This window comes from Myiozetetes cayanensis, unplaced genomic scaffold (genome assembly GCF_022539395.1).
Source record: "Myiozetetes cayanensis isolate MyiCay16 unplaced genomic scaffold, myiCay2020 scf3, whole genome shotgun sequence".
NCBI classification, from domain to species: Eukaryota; Metazoa; Chordata; class Aves; order Passeriformes; family Tyrannidae; genus Myiozetetes; species Myiozetetes cayanensis.
In genome coordinates this window covers 57,124,518-57,138,092 of record NW_026087521.1, presented here as the reverse complement: position 1 = coordinate 57,138,092, position 13,575 = coordinate 57,124,518, and the positions used below count along the sequence as shown (strand labels likewise).

Here is a 13,575-nt window from a genome sequence, read left to right as displayed (position 1 = left end):
GCATCTGCTTCTGTCCTTTTCTTTTTTTCAGAAGAAAAAACTAGCTCTCTGAAATGAGCTTGCTTTACCTACAAAGTGCCTTTGAAACCAAGATCCTAATTTTGCAGCCCAGCCTGGTCCTGAGTAAAATTGTGTGTGTATACACACACAATATTTTATTTTCCTAACTTGGCAAATAGAGGAAGGAAGCGTGTTGAAGTACTTAGAGTCCAATACATGGAAGCCAAATGCAAGTTTCAAACTGAAGTGCTACAGTGCTGCGGACAAGCATTATGAAGGGAAAGAGATGGGGAGAGCAAATTAGAGATAAGGCAGATGAATCGGAAAGGAGGAGGCAGGGGGATAAAATTTAATTTACTAGAAAGTAGAGATTCAGGTTAGTAAGATATTTTAAAACCATTTAAAATTCAAATATTAACAAAGTAATGTCAGACTGTTTTACTTTGATTATTCTATAAGCAGAATAAGTTTTTTTAACTTTGAAATTATCTTTCAACTTCGAATTTTATTTTTCTAAAATGACATTTTAAAATGTACAAACACATTAAACAGAACCAGCTGAATATCAGCTGGAATATGACAGAATAGACCCTGATCCCTCCCTCAACTTCCCAGCCCCACTGCTCTCCAGTGAAGTTGAAAATCCAAGATTTAGCCCAACTGCAGTGAAATACAATTTCTCCTGTAGTTAGATGAGACCACTGATGAGACCTGGGCAGATTCCTGAATCAGTGCATCATTTAGTGCTGCAAGAAGACATGAACAACTTCATATTAAAGCTTTAACTTCAAATCTGCAGGCAGATGGCTTGCTGATTCAATACGTAAATGCTCATTTGAACTAATGGTATAAGAGAGATTTCTGTTATTGGATTACTTTGGTTTACATTATTAATGTGGCAACATTATGTCCAGATAAACCAGCAATTAGCTATTTCCCAGTCACGTAACTGTTAATCTTTTCCTAAAAGATGGGAAGTAGCATGCTGGGACTCCTCTCATGACTGCTGGAGAGAGCAACAGCAGAACATGGAGCATTTTTAATCATTTGTATCCAGCATTTATGTACTTACAATAAAAACAAAGCACCATTTACAAATCCGATGTCATCTACTGAAACTTGTAAAAATTTGGGAACTAAGTAAGTTAGGTGGTTTTTTTTTTCAAAGCAATTGAGAGTTATTCTTGTTATGACTGCTTCCTGTTCCCGTGCTGAATTAAGCTGGCACAGGAGCAGTGTGGTTGGTAGGGCTCATTTCCTCACTTCCCCTCCTCCAATTTAATTTACAAGCTGCTGGACATTGTCCAGCAGGAAATCCAGTCTTATTGAGAAAACCATCAAAAGCTGCAGAAGATACTTGCTTTAAATTATAGTGTGGTTTCAAATGAGATCTAGAAATGTTTCCAGGAACCCAGACAAGAGTTGGTCCCTCCTCATGCCAGGCTTTGGTGAAGCTGAACCGCTTGGCACACCTTCCCAGAGCAGCCCACGGATGGGACCCCATGTGAGTGGCCGGGGAACCAACCTGCAGAAAACCTTGCAGAACCAGGTGAGCCCAGTCACCCCAACGTTTCCTGAGTCCATTTGCTTAGGTCCTGATTTGTGGGATTTTCTACATCTTGAGGTAGAGGCATGAGGTGCTGCCAGCCTGGTCCCATGCTGCAAGACCCCTGCCCGTGCCGTAGCATCAGTACTGCCACATCAAACCTTGGAGCAGTCTGAAACTGCAACAGAGATGCTGTGTGTCTGCAGACAGGCACAGAGAAAGGGTGAAATGTCCCTTCTTTGCCTGTTTCCTCTGAAGAGAAAAAGTGAACAAGAATTGAAATTCCTGGGAGGAAACAAAGTAACCCTACCTGGTGGACCATGGTTTTTTTATACAGGATAAATCATCTGACATATGCAGGGAAATCACACTGCAGTGCCTCTGCTGACTGTGCAGGAATATGATCTTGCAGGGCTATATATATATGGTGTCTGCTCCAAGACCTGTCAGATACTGGAAATGCAGACAGATATAGTGCTGTGGCTGCACTGACAGAGAGAAATCAGAGGTTCAACAGCTCCACGGATGACACTGCAATTAAAAGGGATAAAAATATTAAAAAAAAAAATGTTCAGAAGGTATCAGTTTACAGTGAGCTCAAGTCTCCAATTTGTAGAGAGTTGTTTGCTCTTAGAGATGATGGTATGCTGCTCCCAGCAAACCTATGTAAACATTTTTTACCAAGCCAGAATGTTTTTCCTAGAGCTACCTCATGCATACAGAAGCTCTTAGCTTCAGTTCAGAGGAATATTTTACTAGAGAATTCACATAAGGAAAATGAAGCTCCAGGACCTGATCCTATAAATCTCATCAGTCAAAGGAAAGCATGAAAGCATAAAAGTTAAGCTACTGTGGAGATGAAAGCCAGATACTACATAGTAGGTCAAAAGCCAGACAAGACACAAGGCCAGATACGGAAGAAACGAAGTCCAACTTCATAATCACGTTGGTGGCATTTTGTTTTGATTTTTCTTTTTTTTTTAATACCATATCTATAAAATGCACTCAGAGTACACCCTTTCCAGAAACTCAGAGATTTATGTGTTTCAGCCGCTACTGATCTAGTGTGACTGGAACATCGTGAAGTAAAAAATGTTCTGGGTAATCCAACTGAATGCAATTTGTATAGCAAAAAAAAAAATTAAAGCAGTGTTTTCATCTGAGCAAGTTTGCATAGCCAAGATTACTTGACCTGTTGTTAAGCTTTGTGCTTCAGTGCTTTGCTGGGAAACACTGTCAGCTTTTTAGACTGAAAGGCTGCAAGTCAGACTGGAAAGCTCCTAACCCTTCTCCGATTTCCGTGGGGAAGAGCAGAGCTGAGGAGACTTCAAGGTACAGGAATGCAAACACTTGGGACTGTGCACAGCTCAGAGGGCTGACAGCCTGCCTTGCAGGTCTCTGTGCTTGGCACACACTGGTCTGTGTGGCTCCATGCAGCACTGAGTACTTCAAGCCCCCCAGCAGTGTAACAACCAACCTGGGGAGAGCATGTTGAGCGATGCACCCGCTTTCTGCATTGAGGTTTGGGGCTCATGTTGCAAGGCAACACCAGCTTCTGGCTTTCAAAGACTGATGTTCTGCAGAAGCTACTCCTTGAGGAAAGGAGAAGGTCCCGAGTATCCCCAACCACTAGAAGGTTGGGAGGAATTGGCTTAAGGTAAGTGCTGGTGTGCAGTGACGGGAACCAAGCAGGGGAATAAAGCATGCTGCTTTGTAGTGATGCTGATCTTGCAGATGTATCTGCCAAAAACATCAGCTGTGCCTGGCCGGGTCTGCTCATGCCTGGCAGACGCGCATGCGTATGTCACAATAACCAGAAGGAAATGTTACTCAGCTGCGTTTTCCTGAGGGTCCGTGGCACAGAGGTATCCGTGCTGTCCCACAGAGAGAGGCTTCGATAGAGACAGCGAGGTACAGATGTGCTGTTGGGAGTTCACAAGGAGTTCTCACAGGCCAGTTGGACTTTATTTTCCAAGGTCTTACTGCACCCGGGGCACCTTTCCTATGTGGAGCAGGGGTTCAACAGGCTCATCCAACCTGTTGATGCCCCCAGTTCCCGAGGGTGGTAACTGGGCAGCATGCCAGGGAGGTGGCACATGCCAGGCTGTGATAGCTTTCCTGGGGTTGCTGCTGAGCAGGGAGGGTCAGAGACACAGGAAGTTGGGGATTTCATGGCTTGGCTTTAAGGTCTGTCGGAGTTAGTCACACCATAAGCCATGTTTATATCTTCATTAATTTGTCTTTTCTTCTTGTGTGAGAGAAAAGGTAGCATGAGGTTGCTTTTTACATTTAAAATTTCCTCTGTATCAAGTTATTGCTGTAAAGATATAAAAAAATTTACTGATACTCAAGACCCAATAGAGAAATCTTCAGTAAAGGGTGAAGGACCTGTCCTGTCAGCAAAGTATTTCTGTCAGCAAAGTATTTCTGTCTGCTTTTTAAGTGTTTCACCTCTGTTTATTTCTAGTTGGGGTTAGTTGGTGAGTGGAAAATCCCTGCAAGGAGCAGAAAGTGGAAAGTGAAAGCAGGGCATTACTGGACATTTTTGAAGGCTCATGTGATTAGGGCAGACTGGGAGCCCTGGATCTTGGCAGGGGAGCCAGCAGGGGTTAGCATCTGCCTATGGAGCGGGGAGAGAGTGAAGAGAGGGGAGGCAACAGTGGAGAAAAGCTGCCTGGAAATATCATCCCACCCCATTTGCTTACTTTCCATTTCCCCCACCCCCCTCAAATCCCACACTTCAGATCCACAAACTTCAAATTCTTCAGCCAGTGCTGGCAGCAGCACCATGGTGCTGTGCAGAGGGGAGAAAAAGAAACCTCCTGCTGGATCTTTTGAATCTCCTGTAGTGGGATTGATCTCCTGCAATGGTTGAGAAGATGAGTTTGGAGTATTTTCTAGGAACAGGCCTTTCCAGGAACAGGCTGTTACTGAGTACATAGAGCGACCGTGGTCTGAAGGCAGTGCTGGAACAAGCGACATCTGCAAAGGAGACTTCAGTCTTTCCTTGCTCTTTGTTCTGGCAGTCCAGGTACTGCAGACTTTATTGCGTGGACCTTTGCACTGTAAATAGCTCTGTGAGGCAGCTGCTCCCATAACCATTTCCTCTCCTGCTCCAAATACCCATGATGCCTGCCAAAGTCAGAGCCGGATACATGATCATTTCCAGTTTCTGTTTCATATTGCTTTCGAATTCTTCAGGCCGCTCAGAGCAGCTCTGCCACAGACCCTTGCAAGCTCCACGGCTGGCAGGGGTCAGCTCTCAGCTATGGGTATGTGATCCACGATACTTAATGTTGCAGGGATGGCAAAGTGGTGAAGAAAGTGTTGTCTGGGTCCAAAATGGGGAGATAAAATGGAGGCTGAAGCACAGCAGCAAGCAAAGAAAAATCCTCTGAATTGGAATTATTGGTGGCTACCTGTTTCAGCTTCTTCTCTTTGTAGGTGATGTGTCTCTAGGGTAGAGCGCAGAGCAGAGACTTTGCTGGTAAGTAATGATATCCCCCCCCTCTAAGGAATTTGACCTTGGCTGGCTGTCCGACACCGAGCTAGTTGCTCTCTCGCTCCCTATCCTCAGCATGACAGGAGAGAGAAAATAAGATGGAAAAGTTCATGAGTTGAGATAAAGACAGGAAGATCGCTCCCCATATTCCCAGGATCAACCTCACTCTTTCTTTCCTGACTTTTCTACCTCCCCCTGCCCCTCCCCCCACCGTCATACAGCAGGGAAGGGAAATGCATGTTGTCCTCGATAACTCAGTAAGAGTTGCCCTTTGCACCTCCATCATGCTCAGAAATTTCCCATGCTCCAGAATGGTTCATTTCCCATGGGCTGCGGTCCTTCAGGATAAGCCTGCTCTAGCAAGGGTCCCTCTCCGTGGACTGCAGCTTCCTTGAGGGCCTGTCCACACGCTGCAGCATGGGGTTCTCCATGGGCTGCAGTGTGGATATCTGTTCCACCATGGTCCTCCACAGGTTGCAGGGAGACAGCCTGCCTCACCATGGCCTTCTCTGAGGGCTACAAGGGAATCTCTGCTCCAGCACCTGGAGCACCTTCTCCTATCCTTCTTCACTGACCTGGGAGTCTACAGGGTTGTTTGTCTCACATTTTTCCTTACTTCTCACTGCTCAGCAGCTTTCTCAGAGGCACCACCAGCTTGGCTGCTGAGCTCAGCTGTGTCCTGCAGTGGATCTGTTGAGCTGGCTGTGTCTGGCATGGGGCACCCCAGGGCCTCTGCTCACAGGAGGCCACCCCTTCAGCCCCTCGCTGCCAGCATCTGAGCACCTGCACCTGGTACAGTACCTGTGATCAGCAGCTTTGTTTTCCTGAACACTGAAAGAGGGATGATGCTATCAGCACCTTCTGAAAGCATTCTGACTTCTGCAGCTGATCACACACTGCTCAGAAGTCAAATGTTACTCCTGTTAGCCAGGTGACATCACTGGCCTTCATGCAACAAGCTGAGTTTGTTGTGTCAAGTGTATTTTCTTACAATGTGTATTTTAGAAAGATGTATTTTAGAGAAAAACAGTGACACAGGTCCAAGACACAAAGGTCAGGGTTGTTTCTGTTGTGTTTATCATGCCACATCAATCTATAAACAGCAGTTCCTTGGTTCTGGGGCAAACCTGCACTTCCCAGCTGGAGGGGGTCTCCTTTTCAAAGTAGTGATTAGATTTCTGATCAGACCAGTGATATTGCATACTTTGGCAGCTTTGGAAGAGACCCCTACTTTAATCTGGATTTCTCTTCCAATGTAGGGCAGAGCAAACAGCCAAGCACTGATCAGCTCTTCTGCACCTGTGTTTTCTCTGGATTCATTCATTTGCTCCTGAAATGGAGTACGCCTGGTATTGGCTCGATGATTCCGAGGAGTGGATTGAGTATGGGAAAGAGGTGAGATCTGTCTGCTGCTGATGCCAAAAATCTTTTAACCATCTTTGGACAGTTATGTAGGGCACGTTGTTCTGCAGCTGGTGTGTTCTACACGCACCGCTGGGTGCCCTTGCAGTGCTGCTCCGATGCTCGGGTGGAATTGTCTTATTAATTGTCCCTCAAAGCAGGACTGGAACTCTGTGAAAGCTTTCAAAGGGCTGGCTTTGAAAGCGTGTGCATTTTCCTGAGCTGACAGACATCTTTTGGCTGAAGCTGACCACACAGGCTGAAGGCTGCTTTGTTGCTGTTGTTACAAGCAGCTGTTCTCCGTGGGGTACCTCTCTGTCGCTGCAGAACAAAATGCTTTAAGCCTTAGAGACCTACTTCAGAGCAGCATCACATGATAGGGGCCTGGGGAAACACCGGTACTTCCCCTCAGTGACTCCTAAACCAAAGGGTGGTTTCTAACAGGTATAATTTCGATATTCTTTCTACAGCATCCAGATCACTGCACTGCCAGCATAACATCTGAATTTCTGGAGAATGAATACCAAGCTGACAAGAAAGCTGTAATTGTTTTCTCGGCAGGTTCTCAGCAGTATAAGATAAACTTTGCAGGTGAAGTATATCCTTGTTTTAAGTCTGTTACACAGTGCAGCTGGCTCGAAGGTATCTTCTTCCATGCAGAGCTTTTATCCTGTGTCTGCATCTCTTTGATCAAGTCTTTTTCCTACTGCAAATTTTCTCCAGTGCTACAGAGCTTGATCAGTATGTACATTTCTCCGCAGTTCTGAGATGCCCTGCTCAAGCTTCTACACTTGGGCATCTGTAGTCAAAAAAGTATCTTTGGCAATATTATATATTCAGAAGAAGAGTCAAGAGTAAATACTTCATGGCACCTGGCTTGTCCTTTTGGGTTTATACAACTAAAGAGAAAGAATGAGAAACCAGAAAAAAAAACCCAAAAAACAACTTAAAAGTCAAATGGTGAAGAAGTGAGACCATAGTGGACATCTTGCAAGCTAATTATGGGGAGAGAAAGCACAGAGTGCAGCTAAGGAAAATTTAGGGCTGGTTGCACAGAGAGAGAAATGGGAAAATGAGAAATACTTTTCTGTTTCTAATTTATTTACCCCTCTTAAAACTCCTGTTAGCTTTCCAAACTTTAAATCTGTTTCCTGGCATGAATCAAGAGTGGTATTTAAAGGAGGAAACAATGGATAATTAGCTGTGTCACTCAGCGTGGGCTCTGTGATATTGTTATAGGACCAAGAAGAGAGGGCAGACTTTCCTCTTAGCACCACATAACAACCCCATGCTGCCAGGAAAGCCAGGTTTATGGCCCCCATTGTATTGAAAACTCTTCCCTGCTGCTGGCCTGCCATCACACCTGTTTTTCTCTCACTGGCAACCTGGATGCAAATACATATGTGGGTGCAGTTGGTGACTGGTTGCCTTTGAGTTTCACAACCTGTGCTTGCTGATCTCCAAGTAGGAGCAGTGCAAGTGGGAATGGTTATGAAGTTTGGACTGGGGTGGGTGGGATAGAGAGAGCACCATAATGCAATATTCAAGGCTACCTTCTCTTTTATGTTTATTTAACATGTAAGAGTGTGGACAATGAATTATCTAATCTTTGAGTTATTGTGGTTTTCTTTGAAGACATGGTCCAAACAAATTTGGTCTTTAGAACACGAAGAAATGTTATTCGACTGCCGAAACATCTGTTATCTGAAGGTGGACAAGACAGAAGGTAATATAAACTCATTATTTAACAATGTCTCTAGAGGGCAGAACCTTATTGCTAAGAAGTTCCTCCTACCTGTCTAAAATGCAATTTTAGATTTCTTAAATTCATTTTTAGATGACTCGTTGAATGGTAAATTTTGTGGCAACAATATTTGTAAATTATGCAACACTTCTGTGAAGCACTCTGGAGGGATGTTTGGTGGCAGTGTCTGGCAGCTGTGAGAGACCACTAGAGTAGATTTGTTCTCTCTGTGAGAGGCAAGGCCACACAAGGCTGGCGCGACTGTGCCAGGAATTTTTATTCCTGGATTTATGCCTCAATGCTAATAAATAAATTGTGCAAAGATTAGGAGCAAGGGACTGCCAATACCAAGAGCTGTGGAGCGTATGGATGCCATCGCCTGGAAAGCTGAAGATAAATTAAAACACAAATTCAGGCAAATCCTCCTAAATTAAGTGAACTAGAGGCACTTACTTGAGATGCCTATCTCATGGCTTTTTTTGAAGGAAGTTCAGCTTAAAAGAATTGGAGCACATCTGCTGTAAATGTTAGTTGTGCTACTGATTTATTTTAAAAAGAGCTGTCTTTGCTTCAGAAACTCACCAATAGACAGTGCATGTGAAACAGAGGACTCCATTTAAGGGCTGGTTCAACCAAAGGGGGGTTAACTCAAAAAAAATACCAAACCAAACTGTAGGTCCTGAATGGATGCTGATGCTCTTATTGCCTGGGTTAAAGCCTGCGTGCCAGGACGGCACAGTGCTGGAAGTTGTTGAGCACCGACTGATGCAGCAGTGCCTGTAGGGCATAGCTGTGCATCCACAGGCTCCTGGCTGTCTTGGTCCTGGAGATGGGTACCACTGGCCACCCACCTGGCCAGTGAATCAGAGAAGAGCAGCCACATGGAGGGAGAGGGCTCATGCTCCGGTTTCCGTGAGGTGTTCAGGTGGCACACTCCAGGGTATCTGGAGCAGTTGGATAAACCATCCAGCTAGGAATGTGTTACTTCTCATTTGAAGCCCTCCTACCGGTGTCTTGACCTACCAAGGGATGCATTAGTGCCTCTAGGATGTATGTGGAAATCCAAACTGGGGAATGAGGATAATGGTAATGAGAAAAGTAATGCAAAAATAAAAATCCAGGGATACGTGAAGGATGCTGTAGAGCCCGTGGTTGGATTCTTCAGAAGGGGGTTTTGGATAAAAGTATAATCAGCTGATTTGCTCCTGTTTCTTTTCTGCAGCCAAAACACGACTCTATCTCCTTCTACCTATCCTCCACAATGGGACCAGTCTGCACTACCTGAAACTGGGTTCAAGGTAGGTCTTCCCAGGTCTCCAGTGGGTAGGATGAACTGTGTCCTGTACTGATTTTCCTGAGAACGTGAGTCAAGGCAGTTCAGATGTTCCTAGCTTTTAAATATGTCTCATAAAAATAAGCAACTATGATGTGAAACAAGACTGACAGTTTCTCATTCAGAATAGACTTGTGTTTCCTTGGAAGCTCTCTGAGAAACTCCTATAGTACCATGCAGGATAAAGGCTCTTTTGGTCATTTCTAGTCTGACCTGTCCTTTCCAGTCTCCCAAGGCACCTCATCCTCTGATAAACTGGAAGAATTGTATCTTGAGGGGGTATTGTAGTATTTCCCCTGTTGATTTGAGGCAAAATGTTATTTGCTGTGGTAAAACTACACCTTAGCCCTGTAGGGAAGGAACCAGGGTGCCAGAGTTTAGGTGAAACTTTCCACTCTTCTGCAGCCTGAATACTGCTGTGCACTTCAACTTCAGGTTACTCTGAACTCAAAATAACCTCTGGATGCAGAGGTGTGTCCACTGAAGGCAGTTCACATGGGATTGCACTGATTTCCCTTGATCAGTGCCTGTGCTTCCACATGAGGAGAGGGTGGGTAATGGAAAAAACAGAAGGAGCTTGTGATTTTTATGTAGATGCGAGGAGGTTGATAAGTCCTTTGGAAGGACTGGGACTTATTACTGTCAGTAATACCCTATTTTTGGTGTTTTTAAAATTTTCAGTTGATTCAGCTCAGCTGTGATTCCCAGGAATATGAAAAAATCAAGAGGCTGTTTGAAAAGACGATGAGACATTACTGCATCAATCAAATTCAGAGGATCCAGAATCCAACACTTTGGGAGTTTTTTCAGTTGTTTGTATTTATTTTTTTTTTTATTTCCCTTATGGTGTCAGAAAACTGACATTTCCTGATCTATTGTCCTCCGTAGCCTACCTTAGGAGTTGCCAAATCCAGCAGCCCGGCAGAGGTGAGGCTGCCATGTGCCTGTGTGCCCAGGTCTGGTTTGCAGCGAGGTTCAGCACATGCTCACAGTAGGTGCCTGTGCATACACCGAAAACAGATGAATACACACACAGAAATCACCCCAGACAGAACAGCACTCATGCAGTCATAAACAGCACCAATGGCCTCACTGCATTCCCTTCCTCTGGTTGAATGGAAATGAGTGTCAAAATGAATGTCAGTATAAAAGCCTGTTTAATGGAACACATGTACATTGATGGATCCCTCTAGGAGCTGGTCTTAGATACTCAGCCTACCCATCTGCTGGCCCCTGAGTCTTCTCATCTCCAGTTATGTTTTGCATAGACACATACAGATGCAAATGGGTCTCGGTAGATTTCATGGTGTCTTCAACGATTGGCCTGGACCTCCCAGTCCCACTCATAAGCAAGCTCAGGCCTTCTGGTCTCTTCAGTATCTGGCCTAGACTTATGCCTGCCTCCAAAACTCCTGGGCTAGCTCCCCTCTTTACTGGCTGTCCAGCCTTACACTGGTTGGTGATCACACACTGGCACACATGCCCTCGTGTGCTGCAGTTGTGGGGCTGTGGATGTATGGCTCCTGTGACCCAAGGTCCTATTCCAGTTGCTGCACCCAGACCCCCACACACAGGCTCCACACACAGGCTGGAGACTCCATCACCAAGGAAAGAGTTAGAAATTGGAGTTTAATGAGAAGATAGGGCAGACTGTACTGATTAGGCACTGGATATGGCCAGATCAGCCTACTAACCAGGTGGTGGCCCGTTTTTATCCAACCAGCACTTTTTACCCCCTTATCCGTCTATTTCCCTGTTTGTGTTTCTCAGGCCATCCTGATCTTACCCTTCTCCCACCTACAGTTCCTCTGTTAAAAAATCGCATTGTAAGTCCTGTGCAATCCCCAAAGGCACTTCCCCTCTCTCCCATAACAAGTCCCCTAGTCTCATGGGCAGTACCTGCTTTATGTCTGTGAGCTGCTCTGGACCTTTTCCATTGTTCAAAGTGCCAGGTGTCCCCCTGGTCCCTGGGGCTGAGGCTCCCCTGGGACAGCCCTGGAAGGAGACTGGGGCTCCTCTCTGTAATTGGGTTATTGGGGTTGCCTCTGTGTTCTTTTGTGTGTGTAGAAATGAGCCTTTTATCACATAACCTAACGGGGGGAAGGGGTGTGGTGTGGTGTGATTCTTGCTAGTGTTATTCAAAAACTAAATTCTTTTCCTTCATCATAACTGAGCTCTGGTATTTTAAGTTTATTCCTTTGGTTTTAGTTTCTTTCACATAGGAGTTTAAAAAAAAAGGGGGTGGGGACTTTTTTTGTGATAAAGATGGGGCAGAGATTATACAATCTTCACTGTGGGTTCATACAGCTCAGTTTTATAATCATATTTATGCATTCAGGATTTATATAACATGGGAATTGACCAATTTCCCGTCAAGAGATGTTTGTCTCTTTACTCTCTCATGTGGTATGAAGTTGTGGGTGACACAGTCCATAGTGATGCTGAGAACTTTTTGTTTTGCTGGCACGAGCCAGCTGTGCAGCAGGGTACCAGCAGAAGTGCAAAGCAGGCAGTAACCCCACTGAGAGTGGTTTGTGTCACTGTTCCTCCATGACCCAAAAGTAGGAGGAGTTGAGTTGGGAAGTTGTCCTCATTTGAACCTGGATAACAAATCATTCTTCTTTTTTTTTTTTTTTTTGGTCTCTAGGCAAAAAGAGAAGATGAAGAAGGTCAATAAATCAGAAAGTGTGGATGAGCGGCTCCTGTTCCATGGGACAAATCCATCCCATGTATCTGCCATCTGTGAGCAGAACTTTGACTGGAGGCTCTGTGGGACTCATGGGACAATGTATGGAAAAGGTACAAGTGTAGAAATGTGGGTGTAGGAGCCAAAGCAGCATGGGCTGGAGACCCTGGTCAGGCTGGTCTGTGGGTGTGATGTGGCTGACTGTCCCTGACCCCTACACTCCTGCTATTATGCTATTCTTCCCTGCCTACATTTGCATTGTTGCAGACAGCATCCACAGCAATCCCATTCCAGGAGGGACGAAAAACACCTCTCTTTGCTTCAGATACCTGCTGTTCAGCAAAGCTCTTGGACAGATGGGACTGGGAGGTTGATGGTGAAATGTGACTAGAGTTTGTTGATGCTTTAAAATAAGCCAATGTGTGTTGCCATCCTGGCAAGAATGTGTATAGGGCTACCTGGAGCTGTTGAATTGCTGGCTGCCCAAGTGCTGATCACAGATGTTTGGTGCTCAGCTGGTGTATTGTCTTACCTGTGGCTTTTTCTGGTTCCTAGGAAGCTACTTTGCCCGAGATGCCGACTATTCTCACGAGTACTGTTCTGCTCGCGGTGGTCGCTACACCATGTTTGTAGCTCAAGTTCTTGTTGGAGACTTTGTTCAGGGAAACTCTGAATACTGTCGCCCTCCAGCCCGAGCCAGCAATTCAAACAGACTTTATGACAGCTGTGTGGATGACCCAACAGACCCTTCCATCTTTGTCATCTTTGAGAAGCAACAAATTTACCCTGCCTATATCTTGGAGTACAGCTTCGAGGCCCGTTGTGTGGTCCTGTAATGAATGGTGAAAACTCCTTTGAATTCACACTGAATAAATTACTCCTTAGTTAATTTTTTTTTAATCTTTGTTCAACTTTAGTAGTAGCTTTGGAACACTTCATAATGTGATTAACAAATATCATTCCCCTAATGGTTTTGGGGTATAGTTTTTTTGGTAGAGGCTATTCTTTTTCCAGCAGAAAGCGCTAAACTTCAGCATTCATTCTAACCTGGAACAGGGATGAGCTTGCCTTGCATACCCTGATACAGTGACACCTACTGCTTCTGAAAGCAGCAGCACCGAGTGTACAATTAACTGATACAACCACTTAGGGTTGATTCCTGCCTGTGCTGGTACTGATGCGCCAAAGGGAGACTGGGCAAGGAATGTGGAAGAAGGAAAGGTGAAAGTACCTACATCATGGTGCACAAGAGAGGAATCATGGCCCCTCTTTTCAGCAAATGGTAGGAAGCTCCTGCATCCTGGGGACTTTGCAATTACTGCTGGCAAAGGACTTTGCTTTGTTTCCCGGTCTCACTGCTGAC

General features: G+C 45.1%; 1 protein-coding gene across 3 annotated transcripts; it reads left to right on the top strand.

Moving 5' to 3' along the window:
* Positions 1-4: 4 nt before the first annotated feature.
* Positions 5-13,112, top strand: LOC126644593 (protein mono-ADP-ribosyltransferase PARP12-like). Of its 3 annotated transcripts, none has more exons than XM_050324140.1 (9): positions 5-1,549; positions 4,991-5,033; positions 6,308-6,443; positions 6,920-7,040; positions 8,085-8,175; positions 9,416-9,491; positions 10,208-10,338; positions 12,174-12,325; positions 12,768-13,112. In XM_050324140.1, exons 3-9 carry the CDS (start codon positions 6,384-6,386, stop codon positions 13,046-13,048), a joined length of 912 nt encoding a protein of 303 aa, XP_050180097.1. In that variant the 5' UTR covers positions 5-1,549; positions 4,991-5,033; positions 6,308-6,383; the 3' UTR covers positions 13,049-13,112. The 3 variants fall into 3 exon arrangements, with proteins under 3 accessions (XP_050180097.1, XP_050180096.1, XP_050180095.1); XM_050324139.1 differs by having other exon boundaries at positions 5-4,818; XM_050324138.1 differs by having other exon boundaries at positions 5-5,840.
* Positions 13,113-13,575: the final 463 nt, after the last annotated feature.

Excerpts from the sequence above, each read along its gene's own strand:
- LOC126644593 (XM_050324140.1), top strand. The coding sequence starts at position 6,384 with ATGGAGTACGCCTGGTATTGGCTCGATGATTCCGAGGAGTGGATTGAG. Across the intron at positions 6,444-6,919 it reads GGATTGAGTATGGGAAAGAG|CATCCAGATCACTGCACTGC; the intron begins GTGAGATCTGTC and ends TTCTTTCTACAG. Across the intron at positions 12,326-12,767 it reads TGGGACAATGTATGGAAAAG|GAAGCTACTTTGCCCGAGAT; the intron begins GTACAAGTGTAG and ends TCTGGTTCCTAG.